Below are 26103 nucleotides of genomic sequence, written 5' to 3' on the forward strand. Positions count from 1 at the left end.
CTCCGACATTTCTGCCACCTCCAAACAGACCCCACCACCAGGGATATATTTCCCTCCCCACCCCTTTCCGCCTTCCGCAAAGACTGTTCCCTCCGTGACTACCTGGTCAGGTCCACGCCCCCCTACAACCCACCCTCCCATCCTGGTACCTTCCCTTGCCAATGCAGGAATTGCAAAACCTGCGCCCACACCTCCTCCCTCACCTCCATCCAAGGCCCTAAAGGAGTCTTTCACATCCATCAAAGTTTTACCTGCACATCCACCAATATCATTTATTGTATCTGTTGCTCCCGATGCGGTCTCCTCTACATTGGGGAGACTGGGCGCCTCCTAGCAGAACGCTTTAGGGAACATCTCTTGGACACCCGCACCAATCAACCACACCGCCCTGTGGCCCAACATTTCAACTCCCCCTCCCATTCTGCTGAGGACATGGAGGTCCTGAGCCTCCTCACCACCAGGTGGTGCTCCCTCACCACCAGACGCCTGGAGGAAGAACGCCTCACCTTCCGTCTCGGAACACTTCAACCACAGGGCATCAAGGTGGACTTCAACAGTTTCCTCATTTCCCCTTCCCCCACCTCACCCCAGTTCCAAACTTCCAGCTCAGCACTGTCCCCATGATTTGTCCTACCTGCCTATCTTCTTTTCTACCTATCCACTCCACCCCCACCTCCCCCCGATCTATCACCTTCATCACCTCCCCCACTCACCTGTTGTACTCTATGCTACTATCTCCCCATCCCCACTCTCCTCTCATTATCTCTCCACCTTTCAGGCTCTCTGCCTGTATTCCTGATGATGGGCTTTTGCCCGAAACGTCGCTTTTACTGCTCCTCGGATGCTGCCTGATTTATGAGGCAGTTTGGTACTTGGGCAAATGGTAGGACAATAATCTCTCATACATACATGGATATAACTAATATGATAAGCATGTTCAACAATAATATCATTTTCAACATTAATGTTAATAGCATGTTTGTCATTAATTCTCTTAATGCATGACATCAAGTATCGAATATTTACCCTCGATCTTTCTTCTAGTTTAGTCATCATCACAACAATTGCACTTCGCTGCTCCCAAATCATCCGCCAAAAGTCTCCAAATGTCTCAGGCAGAGGACCTTGTGTTGCAATGTAGGCGTTTTGTTTTCTATAGCCATCGATATAATTGGAATTGGAGTAATCACTTCCTGGTATGCCTACAAAAGGAATTAAGGAAATGATGTTATAGGTCATAAAAGGTCCACAGAAAACACATTTTCTTTAGTTTGGTCTTGGAATCAATGTTGCTATAAGACAACAGAACATTCACAAGACAATGGACATGTATTTATAATGTGAGTACACTGTATAAGAAAATTTAAAGACTATCTTTCAAAAGGTTAAATATTTAAAACCTTTGGAGCAATTTTTACACATGTTATTCCGAAGAAAAGATAAATGTAGTGACATGAAGTCTACTCAACAGTTGATATTATATCTCAACAATCTACAGCACCTTCAAAAATGCAGGTTTGCAGTAGGAATCATTTGCTAAATGGAACAAAGGGTATCACTTTTCGACATACCCGATTTATTAGATAAATGACTGTTCTGTTTCTGCAAAGGAAGTAATAAAGTATTATCTCCCTCTGCAGCATTTTTCATCACCTTTACAATGATAGGTGCTCATTTTTAGTTGAAAGTAATCCCAAAGTTCTTCAGACCCATCTGAGCAGTATACTTTCATTGTGACTGAGAAGTCATTCTTGAGCCTGCTCCCACATTGAACCAACATTCTTTCTTGTCAGTCAAAAGGAAGCTGTAGCTTTCAACTCAAAAAAACTCGTCTCTTCTGTTTTTACCTCTCTCCGACAGGGGCTTGTGCAGTGTCTGTCTTTTTGGATGAAGACCAAATTTGACCAGAGACTGAAACAACAATCAAATGCTGCCTGCACCATAAAGCATTGATGCTTCATCACAAAGAGTGATCAGGTATTATTTTCAAAAAATGCATAAACCTGGTCATGCCATCTAAGCAGAAGTCTCATTTTGCTTCAGTCACTGCCTTAAAGTGTGTATCAATAGCAGCACAAGCCGCATATAAACTATGCCAAGAGTTAATGTGATGCAAATTTATTTTAGGGTTGCGGGGGAGGGGGTGGCTGTAAGGAAGATGAATTTTAGCCTTCACGTCCTTCCAAATATATGGTCAGCTCTACCTCATGCCGACAGAAAATCAGCCAATACATACTTCTATTGAAATTGCAAATTTAAATAATCTAAAACAAACCTTTTGATAAGACTATGATTTTTTTTAACAGCTGTCTGCTCCATTGTGAGAGATTCCTGGCTAAAAGGAGAAAGATTGTATGGCAAGACAAAAAAAATTGACCTGTCTCAGTCTCAATGGGCTTTGCTTCTTTGCATCAACTCCCTGGCTGGCAGTAAGCTTGAGCAAATGCAGCCAAAGTCTGTTTTGTTTGGCACAAAAAGAACTTTCAGTGCTGTACCAAGCTACAGATGCTGCCCATGTTTTCCACCGATAAGCCTCATCCACATCTCCATGCATTACTTCGAGTATCGTGACAGGGACAGATAAATCAAACAGCATATATTTTTCTGTGCTTTTTAATCACCAGGCACATTTTTGAAAGCCAATTTCATAGATTCAATCATTGAAATTGTCCAGCAAATGAGAGTTATGGAATACATTACAGGGGAGATTGCTGGTTGTCAAAATTCACATATGAATGGTTGAAGTTCTCATACTGTAAACCTGCGTTTGATTTTAACATTGGCGTTAACTGTTTTAAAATAAAAGAGTTGATGCCTCTGCAAAATTCCTGCATGTATTAAAACCAATTTTTGAACCAGGCTTACAATTTACATGCAGGGAAGAGACACAATGTGTGACAATTTTCTCTTGACTTGATAGAGTTTAGTCCAAAGTGAATATCGTGCCAGAGTTTCCAAACTGCATCGTGACAATCATCATCTCAAAATCCACAGGAAGAAACCAGCCCTTTTTAAATCAGAAAGTAGTTCAAATAAAAGCCCTCTTTAACATAATCAGCCTTTAAAAATGTTGACAAGATCCTGAAAAGTAGCAGAAGACAAGACAAAACTTTCTGTGCGGCAGCACCTATGTAAAGAAGCATGTTCCCTCAATGCTGTCAAGTTTAATCCCTACAGTCCTAGTTTGTCGTCTTGTGGACCACAGAGAGGTCCTGCATCCATGCAACACATCAAAATTGCTTTATGACTTAGATTAATATTCATTAATGACCATAGAATTAAAGGGCGATTGAAGATACTCTTCTATAAATGCAATGTGCCGTTAAATAAATAGCTAATTGATTTAAAGTTAATGCCAAAGGTGTTTTTACATGCAAAATTCAGTACAGTGCCAATGTTGATGGTATTAGGCAAGAACTTCCAAAAGTTGAATGGGAGCAGATGTTCGCAGGTAAGTGGACAGCTAGAAAATGGGAAGCCTTCAAAAATGAGATAACGAGAGTCCAGAGACAGTATATTCCTGTTAGGGCGAAAAACAAGGCTAGCAGGTGTAGGGAATGCTGGATGAGTGGAGAAGTTGCAGTTTTGGTTAAAAATAAGGAAGCATATGTCAGGTATTTACAGCAGAGATTGAGTGCATCCTGAGAAGAGTATAAAGGCAGTAAGAGTATACGTGAGAGAGAAATCTGGAGGACAAAAGGACATGAGACAGCTTTGGCAAATAAAGTTAAGGAGAATACAAAGGGATTCCATAAAGACATTAAGGACAAAAGGGTAACTCGGGAGACAATAGGACCGCTCAAAGTTCAGCAAGGCAGCCTATGTGTAGAGCCGCAGGAGATGGACGAGATACTAAATGAGTATTTTGCATCAGTGTTTACTGTGGAGAAGGATTTGGAAGATACAGAATGAGGGGCAACGATGGTGACATCTTGAAAAATATTACAGAGGAAGTGGTGCTGGCTGTCCTAAAACACATAAAGGTGGATAAATCCCCAGAACCTGATCAGGTGTACCCTGGAATTCTGTGGAAAGTTAAGGAAGTGATTGCTGGGCCTCTTGCTGAGATATTTGTATCATCCATAGTCACAGGTGAGGTGCCGCAAGACTGGAGGTTGGCTAACGTGGTGCCACTATTTAAGAAAGATGGTAAGGAAAAGCCGGGAAATACAGACCAGTGTGCCTGACATCGATGGTGGACAAGTTGTTGGAAGGAATCCTGAGGGACCAGATTTACATGTATTTGGAAAAGCAAGGGAGAGTCAACATGGCTACGTGTGTGGAAAATCATGCCTCACTCACTTGATTGAGCTTTCTGAAGAAGTAATGAAAAGGATTGATGAGGGCAGAGAGGAAGACGTGATCTGTATGTACCTCATTAAGGTGGTCGACAAGGTTCCTCATAGTAGACTGATTAGCAAGGTTCGATTTCATGGAATACAGGGAGAACTAGCCATTTGGATACGGAACTGGCTTGAAGGTAGAAGACAGAGGGTGGTGGTGGAGGGTTGTTTTTCAGACTGGAGGCCTGTGACCAGTAGAGTGCCACAAGAATTGGTGCTGGGTCCACTGCTTTTCGTCATTTATGTAAATGATTTAAATGTGAACACAGGAGGTATAGTTAGCAAGTTTGCAGATGACACCGGACGAGCCAATGGGCTGAGAAGTGGCAGATGGAGTTTAATTTAGATAAATGTGAGGTGCTGCATTTTGGGAAAGCAAATCAGAGCAGGATTTATACGCTAAATGGTAAGGTCCTAGGGAGTGTTGCTAAACAATGAGACCTTGGAGTGCAGGATCATAGTTCCTTGACAGTGGAGTCGCAGGTCGATAGGATAGTGAGGAAGGTGTTTAGTATGCTTTCCTTTATTGGTCAGAATATTGAGCATAGGAGTTGTGTGGTCATGTTGCGGCTATACCGGACATTGGTGAGGTCACTTTTAGAATATTGTGTGCAATTCTGGTTTCACTCCTATTGGAAGAATACTGTGAAAAGATTTAGAAGGATGTTGCTAGGGTTGGAGGATTTGAGCTATAGGGAGAGGCTGAATAGGCTGGGGTAGTTTTCTCTGGAGCGTCGGAGGCTGAGAGGTGACCTTACAGAGGTTTATCAAGTCATGAGGAGCATTGGTAGGTTAAACGGATGTAGATTTGCTCACTGAGCTGCAAGGTTCATTCCAGACGTTTCATTACCTTACTAGGTAACATCTTCAGTGGGCCTCAGGCGAAACAATGCTGAAAATTCCTGCTTTTTATTTATATGTTTGGGTTTCTTTGGGTTGGTGATGTTGATAGAGTTCCGGTTGGAATGCCATGCTTCTAGGAATTCTCGTGCTTGTCTTTTGTTTGGCTTGTCCTAGGATGGATGTGTTGCCCCAGTTGAAGTGGTGTCCTTCCTATGTGAGGATACCAGCCACAAAAAGACATGACCCTCTCTCACTAGTCTCCTTACATACGGATGAGGAAGGACACCACTTCGACTGGGACAACACATCCGTCCTAGGACAAGTCAAACAAAGACACGCACGAGAATTCCTAGAAGCATGGCATTCCAACCGGAACTCTATCAACAAACACATCAAGTTCGACCCCATCTACCACTGTCTGAGAAAAGGAACAGGAAGTGACTTCACCACAGGAAATGACATCACCAACCCAAAGAAACCCAAACATATAAATAGAAAGCAGGAATTTTCAGCATTGCTTCAGCTGAGGCCCACTGAGGCCCCTAGCAGGGTAATGAAATGTCTGGAAATGAACCTTGCACCTCAGTGAGCAAACCTACATCCAAAACCTCAATCTGAGCTACAAATCTTCTCAAAACTTGGTAGGATAAATAGATAAGATGTTCTCCCTGGGGTGGGGGAGTCCAGAACTAAGAGCATTGGGTTAGAATGAAAGGTGAAAAAGAATTAAAAACCTAAGGGGCAACTTTTTCATGCAGATGGTGGTGTGTGAATGGAATGAGTTGCCAGATGAAGTGGTGGAGGCTGGTACAATTACAACATTTAAAAGGCACCTAGATGGGTATATGAATAGGAAGGGTTTACAGGGATACACACTCGATTAGTTTAAGATACCTGGTCGGCATGGACAAGTTGGACTGAAGGATTTGTTTCAGTGCTGTACATCTCTGTGACTCTATGAGTACAAGGCCACCAATATCATTCTGCTAACCTGGTAACTGCCTGGATAAGCATAAATATCCTGTAATTACATTTTATATACATCATAAGATGCCCCAAAATCTGCTTGACCAGAAAATATCCAAAGTATCGTGACATATACAAAAACTAAGCATTGTTTTTATATTTGCATTTTGGACGTAAACTTGGCTGAATTTGACATTCATCTTTGACACAATGAGGAGAGATAGGATCTTCATATGTCCCATGTTTTGGTCCATACTAAAGGAGTTTGGAGTTATACTTGTGTAGTATTGTAGCACCACAGCTAGACTGAGGCTGCGAGCAGTGCGGGGCTATTCAGAAGCTCCAACTGAGAGTTTCCATTGGTTTTGGTCTGTTGAAACTAGCATGAAATTATCTTTGCAGTTTTGTATTGAGGAGGCTGTATCACAACACACAATCACATAGTTGGCTAGATTCAATGACAGGGGTTCAGTGTCACTGGGCAGAATATAACTCACTGCACTGTGACAGGTTTGATGGGTGGAGCCTGCCACTGCCCCAATTAAATCAATGGCAGGAAGGTTCATGGATGACTTTTCCACATCAGTGCCAACTGATTATCCTTCAGTGGGCCACCTTTGCCTTGCTGCTGATGCCCCTGACAACCCACCTTCACTTCCCTAACACCTCTCCCATCCTTACTTCCAACATTTAGGTCGATGGACAATTGCTGGCCTCAGGGAAGAGCTGCACTACCAGCAACGGTCGGCTCATGGCTATGAACCTCGAACTGGCCAGTAGCTCTCTGCAAGGCTGACTTTGTCCTCAAGCACCATAATCCTGGAGAAGGCCCATTGATGCCTGGTAATGATTTTTTGCCAACTTAATTCAATGGGCATTCCCAAAAAGGCCAGACAGGGCTCTCGATAGTGGGGATACTCCATCACCCTCATTTTCAACTATTCATTGGATCTCACTATGCTTATCCTGATATTCCAAAATTCCTTACATTCCGAGCAAGTCTCATAAGATTAGAAGATAGTGAGAAATGAGGAAGACAGAACGCAGGAAATTACAGGCCAATTAATCTAACATCTATCATTTGACATTGTCAGATCTATTGTGAAGGAGGTTATAGCACGGCACTTAGAAAATCTTAATTCAGGTGACATGATTTTGTGAAAGGGAAATCGTGATTAACTAATTATTTAGAATTCTTTGAGGAAGTAGCAGCAACGTAAATAAAGAGGAACCTGTAGGATTGTTGTCCGAGGATTTCCTAAAAGCCATTTGATAAAAGTATTGCATCAAAACAGGAGCTCATGGCATAGTGGGTAACAAATTATCACAGTAAAAGGATTGGTCAGCTTCTAGAAGCAGAGTGTGGGGACAAATGTGTCTTTTTCAAGCTGGCATGCTGTGGAGTACCACAGGAGTCAGTATTTGGGGTCCCAATTATTTACAATCTACATCAATACCTTGGAAGAGGGACAGAATATATTCTTTGCAAAATTTGCAATGCCACAAAGACAATTTGGCAAATAGATTGTGAAGATGACATAAGGAGCCTGCAATGGGGTATAGACAGGGTAAGTGAATGAAAGAAAATAAATATAAGGTAGAGTATAATTTTGGAAAAGGTGAACTTTTATACTTTGGCAGAAAGAATAGGAAATTAGCATACTATTTAATTAGACAGCAACTGCAGAACTCGATGATACTGAAGGATTGAGGTGTCCTTTTGCATGAGTCAGATAACATTGGCCTGTAGGTACAGGAATAGATTAGAAAGGCAAATGGGTTGATGCAAGGGGACGGGAGTATAAAGTGGGGAAATTTTGTTCCCATTGTGCAGGACATGATATTCAGTGATTTACAGGAAACTAGGGGACACAGCTTCAAAATACAGAAAACTAGCCACATGAACATCAGCTAGCCACAAAACGACATGACCCTCTCTCACTAGTATCCTTGCAAACAGATAAGGAAGGACACCACTTCAACTGGGACAACACATCCATCCTAGGACAAGCCAAACAGAGACACGCACGAGAATTGCTAGAAGCATGGCAACCAGAACTCTATCAACAAACATATTGACTTGGACCTCATTTACAACCCCCTGAGAAAAAGAACAGGAAATGACATCACCACATGAAATGACATCACCAACCCAAAGAAACCCAAACATATAAATAAGAAGTAGAAATCAGCAGTGCTTCATCTGGTGGCTCACCCAAGATGTTACCTAGTATGGTGATGAAACATCTGAAAATGAACCTTCCAGCTCAGTGAGCAAATCTAGATGCAAAACCTCAATCTGAGCTACAAGTCTTCTCAAAACTCGCTATTTCCTTTTTATTTTTAGTTGAACAAATTTCTCTGCCAGCTTCTTTTTGAGAGCACCATTGTTGGCAGCTTCTTTGTAAAGACAAATGCAAATAATTCAGTACCTCAGCCATACCCTCTACCTTCGGAAGATGATTTCCCCTTTTTCTTGTTCCCAGTGTAAAGACTGGATGTTTTTAATTTTCTGCATTTTTGATTGCAGACTGAAATGGGAAGATAACTGATTTAAAGACAAGAATTGTTGACAGATAACAGCACTTTCCCCAAAATAAATTCCTGACATTCATTGTAAGTTTTGTTTACATGGCAGGGAGGTATAGTCACAGGTAGGCTAGAGATTGGGGTCTGTGAATAAATGGCGATTTGGGCGGCAACACGTAGTTGATTGGTCAGTGATTTAGTGACCAATTATTGATGAGAAAAGCTTTCTACCTGCCAACAGCTGCGTGATTGGCTCTCTGGTAGCTGAACAAACTGAGGTGTGACTGCTTGGGCCAGAAGCCATTGGGGCTCTGGAAGGGAAGGAACTGCTTTTGCATTGTGACACAAAGCATCCCAAGCCTAAAGGTAACCGAGTTTACTTCCCTTTACTGTTTCTGCAAGTTGGGACGGAATTCATAACTCAGAGAACTTTACAGATGAATCAGTCACCCTGTACTTTCTGCAAACAAGCAACGTGGAGAAGGAGGATCAAGAAGCAGCATCTCAGCAAACCTTGTGGACCGAGATCACTGAATTGCCTTCCATGTCTTTCCCTCCACCCACTACACCCATGTTGTTTAGAATTTTAACTGTTAGACAGTTAACATTGACAGTTCACTACTGTTTATGTGAAGTTGGAATATATTTATTTGCAATACACATTCATTCTTATTAAGTACAAAAAGCAGGTCTGAGCTTACTGTTTGTCTAAAAGGCAGTTAATTGGGGAATTCTACTTTTAAAATTATAAACTTCAGTGATGACTCTGGGAATAGTGGGGCTTGATTTCCAGTATTCCACCCAATGGAATCTAGTAACTCTCGTTAAATGTAACACTAGTTGGCTCAATTTGTCTATCAAGATTTTTATACTATTTACAAGTTTTATACAAAGATATCCGTGTTTTATCATACGTAACTCAGTCATCTATTCTTAAATACGTTTTGCTTGATCTATTCCATTGTAAGAACTTCTTGTATTAGAGATTTTTAAGTCCAACTGCAGCAGTCTCGTTTTCCAGATTTTATAGAAAGAAATAAAATCTTCCATTTATATAGGACCTGGGGGTATTTCACATACCCTTCTGCCAATTAAGTGTTTTTTGAAGTGCAACAGAGTAGTATTTGTTTTATCGTGAAAATCAATCTTCATTCATGCATTTCAAGTACTCACAAACAGCTGGATGATTTGTTTTGATAACAGTGCTCAAAGGGTGAATGTTGGTTGAGATATTGAAGGAAAAATAGCATCTTCCAGTTAGATGAGATGCACCTAAGATTGCTGAGAAAACTAATGTCGAGGCTGTGGTCACAATATTCCAATCCTCCTTAGATGGAGGAACAGTGCCAGAGAACTGAAGGGTTGAAATTTAACACTGTTTAAAAAAGGCAATAGTAGGAAACCAGGAACTAATGGTAAGTTCCCCTCATGTCAGTGGCAGGGGAACCTTTAGAGAACTACAATAATGGAAAAATGGTCATTTTGTGAAAATATTAGTTATATCAATGAAAGGCAAATTTGTTCGTCTTAAAAAAAAAGTTCTTGGATGGAGTAATGGACAGGTTTCATTAATGTGATGTGGTCCATGGTGTCTGAACTTACAAAGTATTTTGAGAAACAAACCACATAGTTTCCCTTGGGAATAGACAGTCTTGGTGTGGATATGAAATTAGCAAGGAAACAAAAGAGAGAATGGTGGTAAATGGTTACTCTTAGACTGGAACAAAGTGCATTGTGGTGTCACTCCAGAGACAGTTTAGAGTCAATGTTTTTTGATTTATTTTAAAGATCACAAATTGATTGTTCAAAGCAAAGTTTGAAAATGGTACAAAACTTGAAAAAGTAGTCAATAGTGAAGAGGACACAGATAGATTTCAGGAGGACACAGGCTGGTGAATTGGAAAGACCTATTACAGGTGAAATTCAATGCAGAAACTGCAAAGTGACTCAATGTGGACAGAAGGGCAATGAGAGGCAACAAAAAGCCTTGCACGTGTAAACTGAAGCACAAATAGAGATGTGGGGCTGGACGTTATCTGCCCCCATCCAGGAAAAATGTTAGGCCGCCACTTCTTCCTCCTCCGCCATGCTCAGTCATAACACCAGTTTCAACGGCCCATCCAGCACATGCAAATAAATAATAAAGGGTCAACTGAACTAGTGTGCATAGTTAAATAAATGTAGGAAAGGAAGAGAGAGGGAGCACTTCATTTGGGGGAAATGGGGTCCTGAGTGCATTGAGGATGACATCTCCCTCACAATTCCACTCCAACTTTCCTTCTGTACCACCAGTTTGACAGGCTAGACCCAACTCCTCTCCTGCACTCTGGTCTCCTTTCTTTGGAACCCCAGGAATTACCTTCTTGGGGTAGTCTAGATTGTTCCTAAAGCTTCTTCTTGCATACTGGCAAAGCCCACAAATGAGCTCCAGTGCTGATGGAAGTAATGCTGTGGCCAAGAATGGAACATCCTCCAATTTACTGCAATGCATTATGGTGGAGAAGTGGGCTCCTAAGGAACAAAGCAACATTCCTCCTGGGGTGGGAGAAGCAATGGGTTTATATCCAGAAATTGGCAATCACAGAACAAATTGTGATGTTGTTGTTGAAAAAAGGATCGGGGATCCTTGGTTTTGGAATTGAAGGGAGGGCCATACAGAATTAAAAATGTTAGATAAAATCTTGAAAAAAAAAATGGCATAGGTTTATCAGGAGCTTGGTACCCAGACTGGGGCAAGGTGTAGAAGCTAAAAAGATAGAAATTATTTTGATCACATTAGGGAAGACTCCAGGGAGAATCTTAATTCGGCTAGTCAGAATTATGAAGGATTTCGATAGAGTAAAAATGTAGAAACTCAAGGGTAACAAGGGTAACTGTTGGACCCAGCCAGTGACACCCACATCCCATCAGTGAACAAAAGAAATATATTTTCACTGTCAAAAAATTTTGATTGAAGGCAATTGGCCAATGAGCCAGTGGTGAGATGAAGACAATTTATTTTGAAAGCAGTGAGTTACAACGGTCTCGAATTTACTCCCTCCAAGATCGGGCTGGCATATACACCCTACCTTCTGTCAAGGCCACAACTTTCCCAGTTGTTCATGAAATGGACAAAACGTTTACATCTCAGTTGTCTTTCATGTCAACTTGATATGAACTACTTTGACCTAACAGCATAGTGGTAGATGTTGTCTATATAGACTTCAGCAAAGCATTCAATAAGTTTCCACACAGTAGGCTGATTAGTAAGACTAGATCACTAGGGATCCAGGGTAGCTAACTAATTGGATACAAGGTTGGCATGAAAGTAGGAGACAGAGGGTGGTGGTAGAGGGTTGCTTTTTGGACTGAAGGCCTGTGAACAGTGCTGTGCCACAGGGATCAGTGCTAAGCTTTTATTTATATAAATCATTTGGGTGTGAATATAAGAAGCATGGTGAGTAAATTTGCAAATGACAGCAAAATAGGTGGTGTAGTGGATAGTGCACTCCGGACCTTGATCAAATGAGCCAATGGGCCGAGGGATGGCAGATTGAGTTTAATTTAGATAAATGTAAGGTGTTGCATTTTAGTAAGGCAAACCGGGACAGGAGCTATACAGCTGGTGGTAGGGCCCCAGGGAGCATTGCCGAACAAAGAAACCTAGGGGTGCAGGTGCATATTTCCTTCAAAGTGGAGTCACAGGTAGACATGGTGGTGAAGAATGCGTTTGGTCAGAACACTGAGTATAATATTTTGGACGTCATGTTGCAGGTTTACAGGACATTGGTTAGGCAATGTTGCATACAACTCTGGTCATCTTTCTATAGGATGGATGTTGCCAAATTTGAGAGTGCAGAAAATACTTGCAAGGATGTTGCTGGGACTGGAGGGTTTGAGTTGTTGGGACAGGCTGAATAGGCTAGGGCTTTTTTCCCTGAAGACTTGGAGGCTAACAGGTGATGTTATAGAGGTTTATAAAAAAAAATGAGGGGCATGAATAGGGTGAATAGACAAGATCTATTTCCAAGGGTGGGACAGTCCAAAACTGGAGGGCACAAGTTTAAGCTGAAAGATGAAAAATTTATAAAGGACCTGAGGGGTAACTTTTTCATGTAGAGGGTGGTGCATCTATGGAATGAACTGCCACAGGAAGTGGTGGAAGCAGTTACAATTATAACATTTAAAAGGTATCTGGATAGGTATATGACTAGGAAGTGTTTAGCAGGAAATTGGCCAAATGCTGTAAATGGGACTAACCCAGATGTAGGATGGTTAGTCAGCGTGGAGAAGTTGGACCAAAGGATATGTTTCTGTGCTGTATGATTCTACCACTATTTCAAAATGAATCCATTCAACAGTGGCGTTCAGAATGAATTTGTTCTGAGGTTGACCAGGAGAAAATTTGCAGGACTACGGTGAAAACTAAGAGGAGTGACACTCAATACGGTAACAACTGAGAATGGCATGATAGATAAAATAATTCCCTGAGATCCTATGGCTCTGACAAGAACCTGAGCAGACAATCACACATTGCTCTTGTCTACAGATTTCATTTTAATGGAATTCTGTTTTCCATATAGGGAAGACTGAACAAAGAAATCAAGGGTGGTCAGCCTCCTTGGCTCTCTGGCTGAAAGAACTGAAGAGATTCACCACTCTCTGAGCAAAGAAATTCCTCCTCGTTTCAATCCAAAATGGCCTAGCCCTTATTCTGATACTGTAGTTCATTATTCTAAACTCAAACAGCCTTGGGGACACATACTTGTCAACTCCAATAAAAATATTTTTCATGCCTAGAAGAGGTTGCATCTCACTGTTACAAGCATAACCTATCTACTTTATCGAATATTATAAAAAAAAGCAAAGCTCTTACATTGGGATGCCTAAACTAAATGGATTTCCAGTTATAATAATGAGCTTCATTTCAATTACACACACATGGTGCAATGAACATCCATTAGATACTGAATATGTTAATTCCCAATAAAAACATGGAATGGAAAAATAGAATGCTCACAGGTCAATTCCATGGCAACTTGTCTCAAAACCTACAGCTGTCAAAGACATTTACATATTCAAAATGTAGTTATGCTATTATCACTATTGTGTTTTCGAAGGGTATACAATACTTTGTGATATGTCAGCAATCCAGTTTTTCCACAAGTACTTAAAACCTGTGAATTGTTTGTCAAAAATATATACATTGGTGAGAAGTCCAACATTTAGTTGATATTTGAAACAAGTAATCATGCAGCTCTGATCTTTTTTCCGCACATGATGACCAATTCAAATTTGGGAACATTCCAGGTGAGGCACTGAGCTCCTAATTAGGAAAATCAGTTACCTGTGCTTATAAATTGATAACACTGAATTACTCTGTCTGAACTCTGCTAATACTTCACAGGGTCAGAGAGGTCATCAGCATTGAAAAAGGCCCTTTGGCCCATTGAATCTCTGCCAGTCAAAAACAACCATCTATTTTAATCCCATTTTCCAGCATTTGGCCCATAACCTTGTGTGCTGTGGATCTTCTAAAACACATCCATTTAGAATGTGAGCTCTACTGTAATGTTATTAGTCCAGCATTTATGTTGCAGACAGTTTAGAAAACTAGTGGCCATCCTAAAATTCACCACTGTGTTCAAGCTTCTTCTGCCTCAATCAATGGAAACCTCTGCAAAACTACCTTCTCAATGTTATCGCATAACAGTAGATCAAATTCATTTCATCACAGTTGAAATCATTCTGCACTTGTGCATATGCAGTATGCATAGTTGGTGTGGCGACTCAAACAACACAAAATAGCTTTCACAAGCAGCTGAAACAAAAACGGAAAGTTCTGCAGAAACTCAGGAGGTCTGGCAGCATTTGTGAAGAAGGAAGCGAGAATTAATGTTTTAAGCTCAATATGACTCTTCTTCAGAACTGAAGAAGGGACTGGAAAAGTGATGGATTTTATGTGCTGGAAGAAACAAGGGGCAGGGTGTGTGTGTGTGTAGCAGAACTGAAAGGTGCCCCACAGCAAAAGGAGTGCTAATGTATAATGATAGAGACATATAGATGAGCAGCAAGGCTTTTGGTAGATGTTAGCAGCATTAAAAATGCCAAGTCTTCTGGTAAGGAACACATGCAATCACGACAATGGAGGGGAGAATGGAAGGGGACAATTAAAATGAAGATCAGAGTTCAGGGCATGATGTTGCTGAACTTAATGCTGATACATCAGGGCTGTGCCTAATTGGAAAATTAATCACTGCTCCTTTAACTTAAGATTCGGAGATGCCAGTGTTGGACTGGGGTGTACAAAGTTAAAAATCACACAAAACCAGGTTATAGTCCAACAGGTTTAATTGGAAGCACACTAGCTTTCGGAGCAACCCTCCTTCACCTGTTGGACTATAACCTGGTGTTGTGTGATTTTTAACCTTTAACTTAAGTTGAGCCTCACTGGAACACTACAGCAGGCTAAGGATAGAAATGCTAGTATCAGAACGAGATGGTTATTGAAATGTCATAACTGGATGATAGAGGTCATTCTTGCAGTCAGAGCAGTAATTCCAACAAGCAGTCTAACGTTTGGTCTCAATGTATTGAGACCACATTGTGAGCAAATCACACAGAAGATTAGATTGAAAGTATAAATAAATCACTGGAAGATGTGTTTGGGGCCTTAAGATGGTGAGGAGGAGCCGCTAAAGGGGCAAGTGTTACACTTTCTATGATTATATGAGGGAGTCGTTGAAGAGGTGTTGGAAGTGATGGATGAGTAGATCAGGGTTTCATGGAATGAACAGCCCCTGCAGAATGCTGACATCATGGGGAGGGGAAGACGTGTAAATCGTGATACCCTGTTGGAGGTGGCAGACAACGATCCTTTGTGGAGTGGTGGAAATTGAGGACAAGGCAGACCCTTTCACAATTCTGGGAGAGGTAGGAAGAAGTGAGCACAGAAATGTGGAAAACAGGTTGTAGACACCTTGGTTGAAGGGCAGGGAAGACAGGTAGGATGGACGGATAGAAAGTAGCATAATTCAAACAGATACAACAGTCTGAGAAACTGGGAAAATTGAATGGAGTCTTTATAGAAAGCAGAGTATGAGGAAGTAAAGTAACAAGGTAACTGTGGCATTTGTTGGATTTGTAATAGATATTGGTGGATATTTTTGGACCTATCACCAAAAATAGAAACAGTGAAGGGGAGGGATGATTCAGAGATGACCAGGTGACATTTAGAGGGGAATATAAATTGGAAGTAAAACTAATTATTCTTTTCAGTTCTGGATGAGAGTTGGAACACCTATACTTTATCTGCAAGACCGATGCTGATTTTGAGGTTGCTTGCCATTCCAATGCACCATCTTGCTAACATTTTTGTCCTTGGCCTGTTGCAGTATTCCAGTAAAGCCTAATAAAAGCTGAAGGACCAGCAACTCATTTCCTGCTTATTGACCTTCTCCTATTCACAACAGAACACTTCTGGTCCCGGCTACATCCATTGTGACTTTCAGACAGATGTCTGAAAACTGAAGGGTAGGGTCACAACCTTCGCACATTGTCAGCATTCCCAGTTGTATGCTCAGTGCTTCACTCAGAGATCTTTTATTGCTGGATTAGACATGTCATCATTTCCACCCTCCTCAATTTGTTGGAGAATTTGGGATAATGGTGTTGTGAGCAAATGAGTCTCGCCAAAGTCTGGACATTTTTGCTCTTTGAGTGGGTGGTAGTGATATGATCATGTGATTCACCAAGATTCAAACTTGCTATTATTCTTAATATCCACTTCCAATACTTCTAGAAGTGTTTAGTGCTGAGACTTACTTAGATGTGTACTTGCAATGCCAAGGCATACAATACACACAAGGCTTTGAGAAAATAATTAGATGGTTGTTTCTTTACTGGTGCAGACCTGGTGGACCAAAAAGGGCTTTTCTTGTGCTGTTGATCGCTATGACTGTGTGAGACAATGTTGTGTTTCACAGCTGCTTTTACAGGGAAGCTAGTTATATTTTTAAAATGTAATGTGCAGTTGTGGTCAACTATATTTCTCTCAGGATAATGATTACTTTTGTCCCGAAATTAGGATGAATGTCTTATAGATCACTTACAGAGTTTAAGATTAGAGAGAATCTTTTCAGTTCAATGAAATTAAGGTACTGTTGTAAGCCCTGCAGAAACCAACAAACATTTTTTATGTTTAATAATGTTTTGGTACAGCATTCATGACATTTCATGGGCCTGGTGAGAATAACAAAGGTGGGAAACTAGGTTCATTAGCAGTTAGTCTGCTTTCAAGCTATCAAATTCAACCGATTTCCAAGCTTTGTACCGTAAGCAGTACAGGGCCCAGAAATCAATACAAAGAGTTTTTCATTTAATGGCAAATACAACAGTTACAGGTTGGCATTACACAAAAACAGTGACTATGAACTGCTAATATTGTTAAAGCAAAGTTATTGTGGATGCTGGAATTTTCAAGTAAACTGGTAATGATTTATAAAATGCAAATTTGAGAGGTTGCCCACTTTGGCAGGAAGATCAGAAAAGCAGAATACTATTCAAATGGAGAAAGACTGTCAAATGCTGTGGGACAAATCAATTAGTGTGTCCTTAAAAAATGAATCAAAAGAACATTAGCATGGAAGGCAAATGGAAAGTGATCTTCAATGCTGGAAGATGGTATATAAAAGTTTGGAAGCTTTGGCATTGCTGTACAGGATAGCGTTAAGATCAAAATGGAGTATTGTGGATTGATTTTGACTCCTTTCTTAAAGAGGGAAGTAATTTTATTGGAAGCTGTTTCAAGAGGGCACATAAGAATCTATCAGACATTACTGGCATCAAACAGCTATCTTTTGGGGCAAGTTTATGCAATTTGCATCTATACTCATTGATAGTTAGAAAAGATAAGAGATGATCTTATTGAAGCATATGAACGTCAGGGCAGAATTGACAAGTTAGATACCGGAAGGTTGTCGCTAGTCTGGTGATCACCAACTAGAACTAAACAAAAATTTCTTCAGCCAGAAGAGAGCAGTGAATCTATGGAATTCATTGCCACAGAAGACTGTGAAGGCCAGGTCATTGAGTATGTTTAAGACTGACTTAGATAGGTTCTTGAGTATCAAGGAGATCAAGGGTTACAGGGAGAAAACAGGGGGTTGAGAAACTTATCAGCCATGATTGAATGGTGGAGCTGACTCAATGGGCTGAATAGCCTAATTTCTACTCCCATGTTTTATGGTCACACGAGTGAATGAAAAGCAATTTTAAGAACTGTTTAAGATGGAGTTGACAAGGAATTTCTCCCCCCAGAGGAGCATTAATCTTTGACATTCTTTGCCATGGACATCAGTGGAGGCTGCATCACTGAATACATTCAAGGCTGAGTTAGAAAGGTCTTTGATCTCCAAAGGAGGCAAGGGTTACAGAGTAATGTGGGGTTAAGGCCACTATCAGGTTTATCACAAACTTGTGAGATGGTGGAGTAGGTTCACTGGACTAAATGCTCCTCCTACTTATGATCTTACTTTTTGATAATTGCTTTGGTGTTGCTGTACATTAAGGAGGACACATTCTATATTTCGGACCTATAACTGCGCTATGTTGTTGATCATTGCTGAAAATGCAAGAAGGATTTTAAAAAAGTGTTATTTGCCAGTACATTTCAAAATTAACTTTACAATAAACTGGCTGTTATCTGCAAATACTCATAACTTTTGGGGGCTACTACTTAGATTGCTGCTCATGCATTAGAAAAATGTTCACTAGATATTACTTCTCCTTTCAGTTATTCTGAGCTTATGATGTGTCTCATAGATAAAAATAGACCATTACTGAGTCTTTTAGAAATTATAATTCATCAAAGAATATTTGTGAAATTTTTGACTGAGTGCAGTATAAATACATATAAAGTAATTGTACAGTTTAGGATTTAACAACCTCTTCACACGAGAATCTATCTGCTGATGGAACAGAGAGACATAAGTTATTGTTAATGTTATTACTAACATGCAAGTTTCAAATTAAGGCACAAGAGAAATTTGTCATGATTGGCAGCCAGACATATAAATGTATTAATATGCATCAGATCCAAACATAATGTCAATCCAGTTTTGGTGAGACAGTTATGGTGTGAAATCTTCACTTTGTCAAAATTTCACCATAAATTCCCAGCCACCGTAAGTTCCCAGATAGGCTGGGAACTTACGGTACCTAACTGAAATTGCAGTTAGGTACCAATGAGTCTTGTAACTTTAAAGTGGGTGTGACTGTCGCCTGTTCAGTAGATTGAAAACATGAACTGTCAGCACCTGACACATCCAGTACAGATTAGTAACCAGGCAATTTTAATTGCTCAGTCGCACAATTTTCACAGATGTTAAACATGGGCCATCTTCTTTGTGTTCATTTCATTTGATACTTGTTACAATGAAGTGCAATGTTTTTTTCCAAAAGAATACTACATTGACTCAAAGTCTGTTCTCCATTGTTGTAACAGCTCTGATTAGGAATTTACCAAATTAGATGACATTAAATAAGTAAAGTCACAAAAATTCGTAGTACACGAGGAGGCCAATCAACCAATCACAGCTGTGCCAGAATTTTCCTGCATCAGTTGAAAATTAATCTCACTATTACACTCTCTCCCCATTGCCTTTCAAGGTCATTTTCTTGAAACAGCTGTGATCTGTGTCACACCTATTGCTTTAAGAACTACATAAAAATTATCTGAATCTCTCTACTCAAAATGCTGGAAATCTAAAATTTTTAATCACTCAACACACATTATCAAACCAGAGGAAATTGTATGTTTTTCTCTCTGCGATCACACTGTAAAAAAATCTTATATTGATATAATGCTTTTGATACAAGCAAACATCTCAAGATTTTATACATGAAAATTACAAAATGACCCTTAATACCGATTGAGCTATAAGGGAAGGTGACTAAAAGCTTAGTCAGAGAGGTAGATTTTCAGCACCACCTTAAGGGAAGAAAATAACTTTATATTCAAAAAAGTATAGCTATATACTCCCAAAGTTAGGTCCAAGCGTCTGAAGACACAGTCACCAATGGTGAAGCAAATAAAACATGGGATGGTCAAGTGGCCAGAATTAGAGGAGCATAGAATTTTCAGATGAGCTGGAGGAGATTTCAGAGACAGGAAGGAGTGAGGTCATGGAAGATTTGAAAAGTAGGATGAGAATTGTAAATTCAAAACTTTTTTTATTGGGAGCTAATGCTGGCCAAGAAACACAAGGTGGCGAAAAGAGAATTTGAAGCAAGACACTATCAATATTTTGGAATATTTCAAACCTGTGGAGAATACTATGTGTGAGATGAGCCAGGAGTACACTGGAATAGCCATGTCTAGCAGTTACAAAAGCATGAATAAGTAGATGATTTGAGACAGAGGTGAAGTTACAGAAGTAAAACATGCAGTATTATTGACAGCATTAACATTAACAATCTTAGGAAACAATATGCCATCAAAGTTGTAAACTGTTTATAACAGTCTCAGACTGTTGCCAGGAGAATTGATGGAGTCACTAGCTAGGGATCAGAATTTTGAGTGGGGATTGAAAACACTGGTTTCAGCCATCCTAATATTTTGAGTCGTCCTTTCCTTTTCCAGTATTGGAAAGTGGATATGCAGTCTGATTATTGAACACCAGGGGCGTAATCAATAAGAGTATTTGTGTGGTTTTGCTGGGTTTCATCAGCATACATGTGAATATTAATGCTGTGCTTCTAGACAATTTCAGTGATGGGCAGCATGTAGATAAGAAACAAAAGATAGATCCTTGGGGGACAGGTGTAGCAGCAAGAATATTTCTCTGGATATAGTTTGATAGCCAGAATGCAACCAGGTGAGAGAACTCTTAAAGGATAATGTGTGGAATTCTTTATTACAGAGAGCGATCAAGGCTCGTTCATTAGTATATTCAAGACTGAGGTAGGTAGATTTTTAGTGAGTAAGAGAATTAAAAATCATGGGGAAAAAGCAGGAAAGTGGAGTTTAAGATTATCAAATCAGCCTGATTTTGCTGAATGGTGGAGCACCTGATAGGCTGAATGGCCTGTGTCATATGGCATAGTCCTAACCAGCTGAATGGCAGTGGAAAAGCATTGCACGGGCAAGACATATTCAACCGTGTCAAAGGCTAGAGAGAGGTTGAAAAGGACAAGAAAGAAAGTTTGTCAAAGTCATGTAGGACATCATTTCAAATTTTGCTGAAGAGTCATTTTGGTACTGTGGCAGGACAGAGAACCTGAAGTTCTGGGAAAGACAGGAATGAACCTGGGTGCCAATATCATGTTCAAGGATTGTGCGGAGGAAAGGGAGTTTGGAGGTGGGTGGCAGTTTCCAGGAAAAATGGGGTCAAAAGGTTGATTTATTTGTTTGAGAAATGGGTCGATGACTGCAGATTTAAAGGAGAAAGGGACAACACATAGAGAGAGAATGTTTTTGTAAAATAAGTGAACATGGGAACCAGGATAAAATGTTAACTATTTTATAACACAATCTTACCATCTTAAAATATTTTAATTAGACTCCTTCTAATCTTCTCCAATGTATTGCAGATACCCACCATGAGATGTTTGTTAAAAAAAGGATTCAAGTGTGACTTTGGGTGGAGTTTAATTTTTATGAATACTGCAGAGGTCATTGGCGATTCAAATCCATTTCAACTGCAATATATCAGAAAACTGGAAACCTATTCATGTTTTGGAATGTTAACAAACATGCCAAACTGTCAAGGATTTCTATTCTGTTTCCCAGATGCATTGTTTTGGGCTGTCAGACTGAGAAATAATGCTATTTAGCACATGGATAACATTTTATGGATGAATCAATTCAAGTATAATTAGTATTTCAGTGCCAATCATGAACTGCCTTATTTATTGTAAATATTTTCAGAATAACAATGACTTGAGAAAATGCAATTAAATGAAGTTATTTAAAACATGTAGCCAAAATATTAAGGTTTGCTACAACTAATCCTGGTAGCTTTGTATAGAATACAATGTTACTGAATACTACAATCTTATAAAGTACAATTGCCTGTAAAAACTCTAATTACATATGCACAGAGAAAGGCAAATTGCGAACAAGGCTTTGATAAATATGAAAAATCTTTATTTCTTTTCTGACATTGATGTCCTGGCATCTTTCCAGCCTTTCTGCTTTCACATTATAATGGCCTATTAGTGAAGATGGACTCCCACTAATTCTGTAAAGCTTCTGAACTTTGTCGCTAAATTCATTATGTGCAGAATAGAAGAAGTATTCCAGATACACGTACACGAAAATACAGTGATCGTGGTAGAATACTGCCACCAATCCATTTTTAAAATGAACAATAAGATTTAGACAGCCCCTGCTAGAGCACTGTAACTAAATGTTAACACGTCATAATAAATCAAGGAACCACTTGGTCAGCAGGGGTCGAAGATGAAGTGTGATTGAGTCTTTTCTAATGAAGCAGCTATCTTAACAAGATGTTGTTTGTGGATGATAGTAATAGTTACAATTTCATAGTCTCAATTTTGATGTTTCATTAGCCAATCGGGAGACAATGATGTAATATACGTCTCCATTGGGATATCAAGCTAGATGCTTCCTTTTCCCATGCAAGACCATAAAACATTATCAGTTTGGATGGAGCCTAATGCTGGCTCCAATATTAAACATTTCAGAACCATTACCTTAAACAATAAGTCTGTTGAGTCTACCTTCTCAGAAAGCCCAGCTCACCAATTTTCAATGCAATATAGTCACTCTACCCTGTGGAGATGATGGCCAAATAGTATTATTGCTGGACTGTTAATCAAGTGACCCATAAAATATCCTGGAGATCTGGGTTCGAATCTCACTGTGACAGATGGTGTAATTTGAATGCTATGAAAATCTGGAATTAAGAGTCTAATGACGACCATGAAACCGTTGTTGGGAAAACCTATTTGGTTCAATAAAGCCATTGTTACTTGATCTGGACTGCATGAGACTCCAGACCCACAACAAGGTTGACTCTCAACTACCTTCTGGGATGGGCAAAAAATGCTGGCCGAGTTGGCAATGCCCTCATCCCATGAATAAATATAAAAAAACTCAGCCAGGTACAAAAGTAATTTTCCCAATTACCCACTGACCCAAACCTTAGCTGTCTCCATTGTGTTCATTTCTCCAAATGAATTTCTTTGGAAAGCTGACAGCTTTTTCTGGGTGCAACTTTCTGCATCTTACTTCTTAAGAATAAACTTTTAGTAAACTGAATAACTTATTCTGTCACTATGGTTCAAGTTTCCAGAGGATGAGAATGCACCTTCAAATGTCAGGGCTGAACTTTCACAATTTCCTTGAATGCTAACATTGTAACAAATGCTGGGCTATTTATTTTTACTATCAGTGCTTGTGCACTATCGTTCTACCATTGCTTGAGCCAACTGCCAGCTGCTATAGAATATGGTCAATTTGAAAATCACTTGATATGGATTTTGAGTAGGTTCCACTACGAATAGATGGTGGTAACATCATTGGAACCAGTTATCCAGAGATCAAAGCAAATGCTAGGGGAAATGGGTCCAAATCAGACCGTGGTTCAATTTAATAAATATGAATATAGAGCTAGTCATTGTAAATGGTGACCATGAAACTATTATTGATTGTTGTAAAAAAAAGTCACCTGGTTAACTAATATCCTTCAGGGAAGGAAACTGTCTTTCTCATTCTGTCTGGCCTACATGTGACGCCAAATTCATAGCAGACTTTTAACTGCCTGCCAAATTGGTTTAGCAAGCTTTCCATTCAAGGGAAACAATTCAGTGATGCCCACATCCCATGAAACAATAAAGAAAGCAAAATGATAACACAGTCACCGGGATTTTGCTCAAAGTGAAAATTGAATTAGCTTGTTATCCCAACTTTATTCCTGAAGGAAGAAGTGAACATTTTGAAGTGTGATTTTGAGACTTTTCCCAAGAGCAGATTTTTCCCAAAGGTCAGGAGCTGCCAAGTTCAGATTTTCACAAGTGTGTCAGTTCAGAAACTTCACTTACCATCAATCGCAGATAAGAGAACCCGTGAATGGTCATATGCAATTACGTTTGCATATCTATTCTTTGGTTTGTTGACTTCCATGTTTGAATGTTCCCATGTAAACTGCTGGCCAGGATCAATTGACTAGATTGAGGGAGAAAAGCAGAAGAAAGAGAAATCTGTTGGAGCTGAGACAATATTATTTCTGAGATGCAGCAGTCATTTGTTATTCTTGATTATGCCTAGGCTATCCCACCACAGCAGTTTTATCTCTTACTCGTTTTCACCCTCAAAGTTTTATGATTCATTTTCTGTACTTGTGGTTCTGTGGTTTATAAAAAGAAAGAGGAATAAAAAAGTTGAAGCTTTTCGCTGTTTTGGACATTCAGAGACTCTCAGAACAGTCCGAGGTTCTGATTAGGCTGGATTCATGTGGATGCATCGCTTCTGCTTGTTTATACTGATTGAACCTACTTAGTGTATGTAGATCTGGATTGTGAAAACAAAATTTAGCAGTTCAGTATAATTGAGGTCATTGGCGAAATGCAATAAGATGTTCCTCTAAACAGTCAACAGTTGGAATTAATCACAAGGAATTATTTTTCTGTAAGTATTAATGGTGATCTTTATAATATGACCACATACCTGGGACTTCGTTAATGTTGAGATCATTATACTAATAGTTTTCCAATACATAGTGATATCAAAAGATACAAAACTACTGAATTACAGCCTGCAATTTGAAACGGTTATTACATATCTGTTCCATATACACAGTAATACAAAATAAGACGTATTTTCCCTTTTTGTAAAAGGTGTAAGTATTTTGATTGGCTATTGTGAATATTAGACTGTTCTGTAAGAAATTATTTCCTTACACGTCATCATATTCACTCACATTTATCACTGGAAAAGCCAAGTCTCAGCCCCCACTCAGTGCAGCAAGCAACTGCAAAGCAATGGAAACAGCTTATACTTCTGGTATTCTATCACTGTAAATCTATAGTAGTTTGTTTGGTTTTTCTCTTATTACTCATTTGACCTCATAAAAATAATGTGAATTTATTTGGGGCAGTAGCAACCTTAAATAACCTTCTTGTATCACTACAAATAATTACATGGAATAGAATCAGGCTGTTGCTAAAAAGTCAAGAGAAGGTCAACACCAGCTTTTTAAATCATTTACTTGTGACCAAACAGCCAAACAATGTGGTTTGTAGTTGTGACAGAGCCTTAAGTCTTCATTATGTACACAGCTACATCTGAGTAAATCACAAACATGGCAATCCTCCTTATTAATTTTTCAGGGTCACTGGCATTAGAGTGTGACCTCTCTGCTGAACGCAGTAATCTACTGTATAGGCACAAATCCAACGTTCCTATAATGAAAACACACACAATGCAATTACTGGCTGCTGTGAAACCCCAATCTGTAGTTACAAACAAAACATTATAATACAAAGTGCTTCAGAGCACAATGTGCACTACTTATTCAATTCCTTCTCCATTACAAGGATAAGAACAAAATTAAATTTTATTTTCACACCCATGAATCACAAGCTCCTCCAAAGGCTCCAGGATATTTTTCAGACCAGTGATGGTCTGAAATACATCAGCTGTGCAACTGCACAAAATAAATTATATTCATTCTCTTCTGATGTTTGAAGAGCCATCGGAAAATAATTAAGCAAACCAGAAATACAAAGGACCATAATTTCCTCTCCACGAAAGGAACTTACAACAAGATATAGGGACGACACTTCAGTAAACCCTTGACACCTTTAGTCCAATCATCTTTCCAATGGTGCCTATTAAAATAAATCTCCAACTGCAGTATTGCAGCAATGGACTGAGTCACAATTTACTTCTAATAAAGCCCACTGTGAGTTCGCTGTTGCACTATTAAAGATCCACAGAGTTCGTTTTGTCACTTGATGGGTTATTATTTTCTTTGACAACTGATACAAGGTTCCCTATTTCAGTGCTTTGCCCCTTTACCACTGGAGTTTTCACTCAATCACCTCAGTTTAAAACAAAACCAACATAATTGCAATTGTCACCTTTATATGCACAACCACATTTCATAATCATCCAATTTGCTGTCCGTAGGTGAGCAATATTACAAATAAATCATTTCAAATGAGAATGGTTCTGGAAAATGTCCAATTGTTACAGCATTAACATTTGGAGTTCAACATCACAGCATCACCACGCAGGAGAGGGTATTTACCAAAATCTGAGAGTGGTGATGGAGGTTTAAAAAGTTAACCCACTGTGCTATTAAATTAACTTTTCCTAAAAACCCATTATTATGAAACACACTGCTTGTAAGCTTCTAAAATGCACACCAAAATCTTTCGCAAACACTTCAGCTGCTGTCATTGAATCATAGAATCC

At 39.5% G+C, this 26103-nt stretch overlaps 1 protein-coding gene across 25 annotated transcripts in view; it reads right to left on the minus strand.

Annotated features, from left to right (window-relative positions):
• LOC122562121 (receptor-type tyrosine-protein phosphatase delta) overlaps window positions 1–26103 on the minus strand; it is a 2484958-nt gene that overhangs the window by 66154 nt on the left and 2392701 nt on the right. For all 25 annotated transcript variants that reach the window (XM_087996666.1, XM_087996678.1, XM_087996656.1 and 22 more), the window contains 2 exons: window positions 23727–23850; window positions 1027–1202 (listed from right to left, as the gene is read on the minus strand). In XM_087996666.1, coding sequence (XP_087852792.1) covers window positions 1027–1202; window positions 23727–23850 — 300 coding nt within the window. The remainder of the gene's footprint in view (window positions 1–1026; window positions 1203–23726; window positions 23851–26103) is intronic.

Source organism: Chiloscyllium plagiosum, unplaced genomic scaffold, assembly GCF_037043375.1.
Source record: "Chiloscyllium plagiosum isolate Xiang-an unplaced genomic scaffold, Cpla_swu_hap1 HiC_scaffold_2, whole genome shotgun sequence".
In the NCBI taxonomy this organism is placed as follows: domain Eukaryota; kingdom Metazoa; phylum Chordata; class Chondrichthyes; order Orectolobiformes; family Hemiscylliidae; genus Chiloscyllium; species Chiloscyllium plagiosum.